General features: G+C 29.5%; 1 protein-coding gene across 1 annotated transcript; it reads left to right on the top strand.

Moving 5' to 3' along the window:
- Nucleotides 1-1,047: 1,047 nt before the first annotated feature.
- On the top strand, nucleotides 1,048-6,654 carry LOC110604538 (oligopeptide transporter 7). Its single transcript, XM_021742748.2, has 6 exons — nucleotides 1,048-1,289; nucleotides 1,367-1,931; nucleotides 4,217-4,786; nucleotides 4,871-5,126; nucleotides 5,448-5,630; nucleotides 5,801-6,654. The coding sequence occupies exons 1-6, from the start codon at nucleotides 1,229-1,231 to the stop codon at nucleotides 6,413-6,415; spliced, it is 2,250 nt and encodes a 749-aa protein (XP_021598440.1). The 5' UTR covers nucleotides 1,048-1,228; the 3' UTR covers nucleotides 6,416-6,654.
- The last annotated feature ends 3,781 nt before the right edge of the window (nucleotides 6,655-10,435 follow it).

Consider the following 10,435-nt stretch of genomic DNA (forward strand, 5'->3'; position numbering starts at 1 on the left):
ATAAATGTATTTATTATTTTTTATATTATAATAATATAAATATTATATATAAAAATTTAAATAATGAGTATAGATAATATGCTTTGCATGCTATTGATACTTTTATATTTTAAAAATCTGTATAATTACTGTAAAATGTGAAATGAGATAACATATGTTTTTTTTAATTAAAATGATTTATAAAAAAAAAAAGAGAAAGAAAAAGTCTGCATTGTCAGCATCTAATCGAGTTTTTTTCCCACCGATCAATAATATTTACTGATCATCGGCTACCTCATATGTTTAGTGATCAACAAACTTTGAAGGGCCTTTTCAATAATATTTTTAACCTTCTGAAAAAAAAAAAAAAAAAAAAGAAAAGATTTGAAGGGCAGGGCCTCGCGGTGTTGCGGTATGTTTTTTTTACTATTTATATTTTGAAATTATTAATAAAATATTTAATTATTTTATTTTTTGCATTTTTAGTGGTTAGGACATTGCTTTGAAAATTCATGATTAAAATTAGGAAAATCTTAATGGTTAAAAAAAAGGCAACATAATACGCAAATAATTTAAGAATTTCAAATCAAGTGAAGATTTTTTTTTTTTTGTCTTGTTGTAGGGGATAGATTTTTTTTTTTTTATTTTAAATTCTCATTAATTCGTAAAATGAGGTTTAAAAAATTTACACTATTTCAATTAAAATTTTCTAAACAACTATTGCTGCAAGTCTTACAAACAAAGTTCGGCTTAAATCTAAAATTTGTCTAGATTTATAAAGTTTTTTTTTTTTTCATAAAAGTCATATAACAAAATCGGCATTTCTGAAAGTATGCAGCAACATTGGAAGTATGCTGGTAATTTATTCAAAGTTTGAAGCCAATATCAGCGGTGACGCACGTGAGAAAAGTACTGATAATATATATATATTTAAAAAAATTTTATATGCACTTGACTCCACGTACACTTGATTACTAAATAATAATAAAGAAATTAAAATTATAACAAATTTCATATTTTTATTTGTTTTTTCCCATACAATCATGTCTCATTGGTTGGGATTGACTGATTGCACATGAGAAATTTCTTTACTTTTTTGGCGATATTTGTACCTGACCAGAATTTGAATCAGGATTCACGAATCATTGGCGTCGGTCAACTTTTTCACCACCATTGTCCTCTGCCGCTCTAGCTAAAAACCCAAAATTTAAAATTTATCTTCGCATCAGAGAAGAGGAGCCAGAAATTAATGGAGGTGGAGGAGGGGGACGAGATTACGGCGGATACTCACCATATCACAACTCCTTTGTGTAAGATTCTACTACTTTTTCTCACGCTAATTTCTCCTCCTCTTCTCTCTAACTTTCCACTTGTCAAACAACCACAGTTCAGAAGGATCAAACCTCCTATGTCCCCGATGAGGACGAGAATTCTCCGATTGAGCAAGTCGCGCTCACGGTCCCCGTCACCGACGACCCTAATCTCCCAACCGTCACTTTCCGGACGTGGACTCTGGGGACTCTCGCCTGCATCCTCCTTTCTTTCCTCAACCAGTTCTTCTGGTACCGCCGAGAACCTCTGACCATCACTGCCATTTCAGCTCAGATCGCGGTGGTTCCTCTCGGCCATCTAATGGCTTCAACAATCACCAATAAGGTCTTCTTCAAGGGAACAAAGTGGGAGTTCAGTTTCAATCCGGGCCCGTTTAATGTCAAGGAGCACGTGCTAATCACTATCTTTTCTAATTCTGGCGCTGGCAACGTATATGCTATTCACATCGTTAGCGTCATCAAGCTCTTCTACAGGAAGGAGCTGAGCTTTTTGGTGGCCTTGCTAGTGGTTATAACGACGCAGGTGCTGGGTTTTGGCTGGGCTGGAGTGTTCCGGCGGTACTTGGTGGAACCTGCTGCTATGTGGTGGCCCGAGAATCTGGTTCAGGTTTCTCTGTTCAGGTGATAATTCGAATTTTTTTAGAAGTTTATTATTATCAGAAGGTATCACTTTAATAATTAGATGAAAAATGATATTTTCTAATTAATAATTTTTCTTTATATTTTTTTAAAAAAATTATTATTCAGTTTTTATAATTGTAAAAAAATTCACTACTTAATTTTTATATTTTTAAAATCACGTTGAAACATCTCTTATATTTTAAGAATTCAATTAGTTAGTCCTTAATCTTAATTTATATATATATATATATATATATATATATGATTTTATTAGTTTTGATGAGAAAAGCGCAAAGATAAAATTCAAATTCAAAAAATAATTTTTTTAAAATGTTTAAAAATAAAATTAAATAAAGAATTCAAAGAAAATATTTAAGAATATATGTCAAAATCACTAAAAACTACTATCAACCAGATTAGAATTATACATCTAAACACTCACAAGTTACAATCATAAACCGCATTAAGAATAAAGGTTTAAACTTCATAATGTCTTAAGAAATTATGAAAAAAAAAATCCACTGAAAATGCTCATCATAGCACAGCCAATTATCAATAACATGAATAATAGTTCTGAGCGCCCATGATTGATGCTGCAGAAGAAGAGATATCTTGTGGCTTGACAAAAGAAAATAGGTATCAGATGTGAGGAAAGAGAGGGATTCGATAAGGGGGAGAGGAGTGGAGTGTGGCAAAAGGGAGAAGGATGTTGGTGGTTGGAGAAATACTAGAGAGAGAAGAGAAAAAAGAAAAAAAAGAGCACAGAGGGGGAAAGTGAAAAATTGAGAGATTAGGATTTTTTTTAATTCATTAGACTATTTAAGTTATTAGTGTAAATTATTAAGAACATTTTAACTAGTTAAATAATTAAGATACAAAGAATGTTGTAATGTGTTTTTAAAAATTCAAAGATTAAATAGTGAATTTTTTTATATTATAGAAATTAAATAGTTATTTTTTTAATTATTTTAAAATTATTATTTTTTAAATTATAATAATATATGAACTGCTAATTCTTTGTTTTGCCTTGATAATCATAACGGGAATCTTTATTTATCAGTATGCTGCTAGCTATGAAAAACGTAAAAAGAGGGCGCAGTATTAAGTGTTATTGTGCCGAAAATTCACGTGCAGGGTTACTCCACGGAAACCAAGTTTTGAAAGATTATTATTTAATCCTTCCAATAATCTTATTTTTTTACTTTTTATACATATTAAAAAGTTATTTTTTATTAATTTTTAATTATATTAATTTTAAATATATTAAATTTTATTAATTATTTAAAGATATCTTAAATATTTATTTTAAAAATAATAATTAATAAAAAAATATTTTTAAAATTAAATAAATTTAAATAAAATTTTAATAATTAATTTATGTGTTATTATAATATAAAATAATAATAATTATTATTATTATTATAAAAAAAATATTATTATTTTTAGGAAATTAATTATTTAGACCTAATAATTAAATAAAATTAATTATCTAGTTTTTCTATTTTTAAAATAATCGATATTTTTTTAATATTAACTATTTAGTTCTTATTTTTCCAAACTATAATAAATTTAATACCTTCATTTATTGAAGCCTCCAATAATATGTGAAATTACCAAAACTGTCATTTTCTTGTATTAGTCATTGTAATTTTAAAGGATAACTAATCAATCCTTATCCTTTCAAAATCACAGTTATTTAATTTTATAATTTCAAAATAATTACCATTTAATCATCACAATTTTAAAATAACAACTATTTTGCACTCACATATTTAGTCTGGTTATAAATGCATCTGAGTAGATCTGATAAATCTCAATTTTATTCCTCCAATCTCCGATTCTCATTTAAAAAAAAAATAACAACTATTTTATATGCTTTTTAAAAATAAAGAGAATCGATAATTAATTAACTTAAATTATAAAAATTAAATAGTAATTATTATTATTATTATTGTGTGCGATACTGTAAAATAGATATATAGTATTCAATTAAAGTAATCACCCATTACTTTATTAACATTTAGTATACAAACTCTGCTATGTACCAGATAGATAATAAATTATCCTTATTCACTCACATGAGTTCTTAATAATAGTTTTTAATTTTCTATACTCGTTTTATTTCTCTATCGAAAAAATTATGCACCACAATGAATTATTATTATTATTATTTTTTCTGAGAAAAGGGATAATTTAACCAAGTTAAACCATCTGTATCTGCGGTGTCTATATGTATATATATCTATATAGATATTCTTTGCTGACATAACATCATCGAACTACAGGGCGTTACATGAAAGAGAGGAGAGGCGCAAGGGTGGATTAACACGGAATCAGTTTTTCCTGGTTGCCTTCATTTGCAGCTTTGCTTATTATGTGTTTCCAGGCTACCTCTTCCCAAAGTTGAGTTCTATATCTTGGATCTGTTGGGTATTCCCTTCTTCCATTCTTGCCCAACAGCTTGGTTCAGGACTCCGGGGTCTTGGAGTTGGCTCTTTTGGATTTGATTGGGCCAGTGTATCCTCTTACCTAGGGAGCCCGTTGGCTAGTCCATGGTTTGCAACTGCGAATCTAGCTGTTGGTTTTGCCCTTTTTATGTATGTTGTTACCCCAATTGCGTATTGGCTCAATGTTTACAAGGCTAAGACGTTTCCCATATCCTCAGATGGCCTGTTCACATCCGCTGGCGAAAAATACAATATCTCAGCTATTATAGACCAAAATTTCCACATTGATATGGATGCCTATGAGCGCGAGGGCCCTCTCTATCTCAGTACCCTGTTTGCGATGATTTATGGTCTAAATTTTGCGTGCCTCGCAGCCACTGTTGTTCATGTTTTCCTCTTTCATGGAAGGTAAGCCACGCAAAATAATAATAATAATCATGTTTTTCACACTGCACAAAGTTATGTTCTTTAATTCAAATTTTCATGGTGCAGAGACATATGGCAACTAAGCAAGTCTGCCTTCCAAGAGAAGAAAATGGATGTGCACACAAAACTCATGAGAAAATATAAGCGAGTCCCTGAATGGTGGTTCTTGTGCATCTTAGTCTTGAACATAGTGGCAACGATATGTACTTGTGAATATTATATTGATCAACTCCAATTACCATGGTGGGGTGTCTTTCTAGCGTGTGGCCTTGCCCTCTTTTTCACCCTCCCCGTTGGAGTCATCAAAGCCACGACAAATCAGGTTTATATATGTCATTTTCCATATGAAGCATTTTATGTATACTTTATGTGAAATTTGTAGGATTTGGTAGACTTGGGATGCCCCTACATTCCCTTGTTCCTTTCCCGTCATTAGTTTTACCTAAAATTACAGAGTAAAATGGAGTTTAAAAACTTCCCATAAATTTTAAGTTTCGATACTGTGATTGGTGGTTGTTTCTTATACGAATGAAGCTTTTATTAAAAACTTCCCATAATTTTTTTCCTTACAAAAAATTATATATTAAAAAAGACGAGTGAAGCTTTTAGCATTTACTAATATGAATTTTTCCTTGGTAAACAGACACCAGGCTTAAATGTAATAACAGAATATATCATTGGGTATTTGTACCCTGGATTTCCGGTTGCTAATATATGCTTTAAAGTCTATGGGTACATCAGTATGAAACAAGGGATCTCCTTTTTGCAAGATTTCAAGCTCGGTCATTATATGAAGATTCCTCCTAGGGCCATGTTTATGGCACAGGTAAATTAACTCTCTATTTGCTCATCCTCAAGTCTTCTAAGTTGGCCAAAGAAAAAAGCTCTTGTTTTTTATTTCAGTAGCAAATTAATCAACCGCTACGAATTAACATATCTGCATTCCTTCAATCTTTTTGGAAGATAATTTTTTTTCTTGTTTCTTTTTTTCATTAGGTGGTTGGTACTATAATAGCAGCAGTTGTTCATTTAGTAACAGCATGGTGGCTCATGGACACCATCCCCAATTTATGTGACCGTGCATTGCTTCCAGCCGGGAGCCCATGGACCTGTCCAGGTGACCATGTCTTCTATGATGCGTCTGTCATCTGGGGACTTATCGGCCCTCGCAGAATTTTTGGAGATCTTGGTCATTACTCTGCCATGAACTGGTCATTTTTGGCTGGTGCAATTGCTCCCCTTTTAGTTTGGATTGCACAGAAGGCCTTCCCTAACGAGCATTGGATTAGATTCATCTCTATACCAGTAATCTTAGCTTCTACACTCGAGATGCTGCCAGCTACTTCAGTCAACTACATTACCTGGATTCTTATTGGATTTGCCTCGGGCTTTGTTGCTTACAGATACTATCGTGACTGGTGGAGCCGCCACAACTATATTCTGTCCGGAGCACTTGATTCGGGACTAGCCTTTATGGCAGTGTTACTGTACTTGTGCTTAGGGATGCAGCATGTTAGCCTTGACTGGTGGGGAAATGATTCAGACGGATGCCCACTAGCTTCTTGCCCAACTGCCCCAGGAGTCGTAGTTAAAGGTTGCCCAGCCCTTTGAGTGCAATGGATAGGAATATTATCCACAGGAGAAAGAGATCAAAAGAAGTGTTTGCATCAAGCCGTTTGCTTACAGATGTGTTTTCTCTAAATGCTTTCCTCCTGCTCAAATTTCATAAGGATCACACAGAACTTTCATTGTAAATGTATTCATAGTTTCTCAATGAGTAGTATTTGCTATTCTGTAAAGTTTATCAATTTGACATCAATGAAGGGCTACAATTTTTTTTTTCTTTTAAACCGACGAATTGCTTCATTAGTCAAGGCCCTGTACAGGCGTTAAACAAATGGAATATATAACTTAAAGGCACAAAAAAAAAAGAAGGTTATACAGCCAACTGCATGTCTGCATTTCTATTAACTACAATGACTCGAAGCTGCATGCTTCAGACCCTAATGCCACTGCCATACGGGTGCAGGCTACATGTGGCAACAATTGCACATTTTCCAACTATTCAGCCGGAGGTGACAATATTTGTGACTAGTGTTGGTCCTCACTTTTATTCCTCATCTTTCTCACCCTGGCCCTTGCCTGTGTTCTTGGGTGATTGGACTTGCTGTTGAGGATTAATTAGATTTAGAACCAGGAAAGTCTTGGCGATTTATGCACACATGAAATCTAGTAGGTCCGTTGTTAAATTACTAACCTTTTCAAGAATTTCATGGGTGCCTGTATGCAGGTTTAGCATTTTTAGCTCCACGAACTGACGTGAGTTATCCGTATCAACAAATTGACTAAAAACCAAACAAAGCTTAACGATATACACAAGTTTAAAAAGAAACTGGTTTATTATCATTATCTGACTGCACAGATGATAACTCCTGTTTTTAACCTGTGATACCGGATGAGCATTACAATTGCAGTGCAACAAAATCATGCGCCAGCGCTTGTCCCCCTTTTAGAGAGGAGAAGATCTCCAGCAACATCATCATCTCTCCTCTTCCACTCAATTTGTGCAACCATTCTTTACCATACCTTTATCATAAAATAAAATAAATTCTATTTTATATTTTACTATTCTAAACCTTATCTGTATCTTCTACGCCAAAGGCTAAAGTCATCATTACATAATACAATCTTTTTTTTTGGACAAAACAATACAATCTATTTACCAAAAACAAAAATAACATATGCCTCCTTGAACTCTATTCTTAATAGGCCTAAATTAGGTCAGGTGCAAACGCTAACACTAAATGGGAAGCGAAATGAATACTAAATATAAGTTTCCAATAAACTTTCCACTAGACCAAACTAGGGTAGTCTCCTCTATTATTATTGGACTAGAATTTCCATACATTCATTGGTTGCTTATTAGTGGCAACATGTCTAGCTTGAGATTAGTTTTTTATTTATTTTTTTAGTAGGGATTAAAGGAGTGGAGTTTATAACCTATCAAGTAAATTATGTCTTCACTAATTGAATCATATAGGACCACCATTGTATAAAAGCCAGATAAATATAACTTAAAAGTAAATGAATAAATTCTAAAAATATATTAATTAATTAGCACTTTTTTGTTAAAAAAATAATTACTTTAATATAAATATCTCTATCATGTAAGCTTGTTATTCTGTAATTTTTCCATGTAGCCGGAGGACTTCAAAAGTAGAGGCAATTTCCTTCATCCTTCCTTCTCTACCAACTACCACTTCTTCATCTCCATTATCACTAAAAGCTGAAGGTGTATATATTTTACTAATTTGCTACCTAGCTAGCCAGTTCTTCAGAATTTTGTTAAAAGAAAACAAATGGATCATAATCCGAAACCATGTTTATGTTAGCAACTTCTTCTCTACCAACTTTTTGCTAAATCGTTTGCTAAGAGCTGAAGGTGTGGCTTGATGACTATGGTGAAAGTCTAGTGCTGTTTGCGGTGGTGTGATGGTCTAACTTTGCTTGTTGGGGTGCTTAGCCACGACGACTATAGTGAAACGTTGGTGCTATTTGTGGCAGTGTCGTGATGTGACTTTGCTTATTTGAAGGTTTCACTTTTATTATTTGGTTATTGATTTTTTTTTTACTGTTCAATTGTTTGGTTACTTTAATCTCCTTTTCCAATTGCACCGTGGGTTATGGTCCAATTGGGATGGACCATAATAGAAGGAAAGCGAACATGAGTATATTTTTTTGACACATCATTTTAATAAATAAATATATATATTATATTAAAATACAAAATTTTTAAAAAAAATTAAAAAATTTCAAGTTTAAATTTCAAACGGGTCAATTGTATTAATATATTTTATTTAAAGAAAGAATTATTTTATTTTAAAAATTAAATTTCATGAAACTTTTATATTTTATGTCAATTTTTAAATAATATTTAATTTTTTAAAAACAATCACTAAAATTTATTATATTATCAGAAAAGTTATGACATTTCTATATATTTTTTAAATTTTATTAAATTTATGTAGTTTATTTTATAAATTTATGCAAAGTAGAAGTTAATTATTTTATGAAAAAATATTAAACTAATAAAATCAATTATAATAGTTAAGGAATAACCACGATATTAATTTAAGATATTAATTATCTCGTAAATCACTTAGAACATATTTAGCATTGAGTTTAAAAATTAAAAAAAGTATTCTTTTTAGAAAAAGAATTATTTTAGATATTGTTGAAAAAAGAAATTTAGAAAAAAGCTGTTTTATTATTTTAGTTTTCTTATAGCTAAATTATATTTAAAATAATTTTTTAATATTTTAAAATAATATATTTAAAAATAATTTTTGCAACAATAATCCCAAACGGATCCTTACCAGCCTGGGTATTTACAGATAATAAAGCTGCTAGCTAACAAGATTATTTCCATTTACAACAGCTTGTAATTGCTTATCGATAGCTTCAAAGCATTAAGAGTTCCGATTGCTACAAAGAAGAAGAACAAGTCATTTACAGGTAAGCAAATTGCATTTATTCTTAAGTTATTTTTATTTTAATATTTAAATTATAAAATTAATATTTTATTATTAAAATTACAATCAGAAAATTATAGATTGATTTAGAAAAAGAAATTAATTTATTTAAACTTTCTAAAAATAATTTAAGGATAAAGTTAAGCTTTATTCTAAAAAATATTATATTATGTTGTAATAATTAATAAATTATTATATAAATTTAAAATGTTGATTTATTTTGTTTTACTTTAAAAAAATTTAACTAATGAGATTATTATAAATTTATGATGAATGAAAAGAACATAATTTTTGCAAGTCTAACCATATTAGTAAATTTTGTCAGAATGTGATTAAAAAAATTCATACTACCATTAAAAATTTAATTGAGTGATTTAAAATAAATAATTATAAAAAAATGCTAGATTATTTGAAAATAATTTAAAATCTCTATTTCTTAATTTATTTTGATACACTTTTAATTTGGATCAATTACTATAATACATAATAATTTAAAAAATTTCATACAAAGACAATGCTGCCATTTTATTTATATGAAAATGTATGTATTAACAAAAATAATAAAATCAGAAAAACTAAATATAAAACTTTAAATATAACTAAAAAATTGTCAATTATTTTTTAAATATTTCAAAAGAAAAGAAAAAGTTAAAATACTTAATAAAATTACTATATTTTTAATTTAATAAATATATTTATATTCATTAATTAAATTATTAATATTATTTTTGTAAACATCCCCGTTATGCACGGAAATTCAAACTAGTTTTATTCATAAATGGGTGATAAAGAGAGGTTCCTAGCATTTCATTTCCATAAAATCATAATAAAAAAATTATTATTTTGTTTGAAGAGTATAAAAAAATTTATTAGTTAATTTTTAATTTTAAAAAATATATTAAATATGATTAAAATTTTAAAAAATTATTACTTCTTTAATTTTATATTTTTTTATTTCTTTTAAAATTATTATCTATTTTTTTTTAATATTACAATAATATATAAATGGATTATTATAATTTTATTATATTATATTTTTAAAATAAAATAAATATAATTAAAAAATTAATAAAAATTTTATATTTTTAATTATATAAAA

Source organism: Manihot esculenta, chromosome 2 (assembly GCF_001659605.2).
Source record: "Manihot esculenta cultivar AM560-2 chromosome 2, M.esculenta_v8, whole genome shotgun sequence".
NCBI classification, from domain to species: Eukaryota; Viridiplantae; Streptophyta; class Magnoliopsida; order Malpighiales; family Euphorbiaceae; genus Manihot; species Manihot esculenta.

Coding starts and splice junctions, on each gene's coding strand:
- LOC110604538 (XM_021742748.2), top strand. CDS start 1,229: ATGGAGGTGGAGGAGGGGGACGAGATTACGGCGGATACTCACCATATC. Junction 1,290..1,366: donor CCATATCACAACTCCTTTGT/GTAAGATTCTAC, acceptor AAACAACCACAG/TTCAGAAGGATCAAACCTCC. Junction 5,127..5,447: donor TCAAAGCCACGACAAATCAG/GTTTATATATGT, acceptor CTTGGTAAACAG/ACACCAGGCTTAAATGTAAT.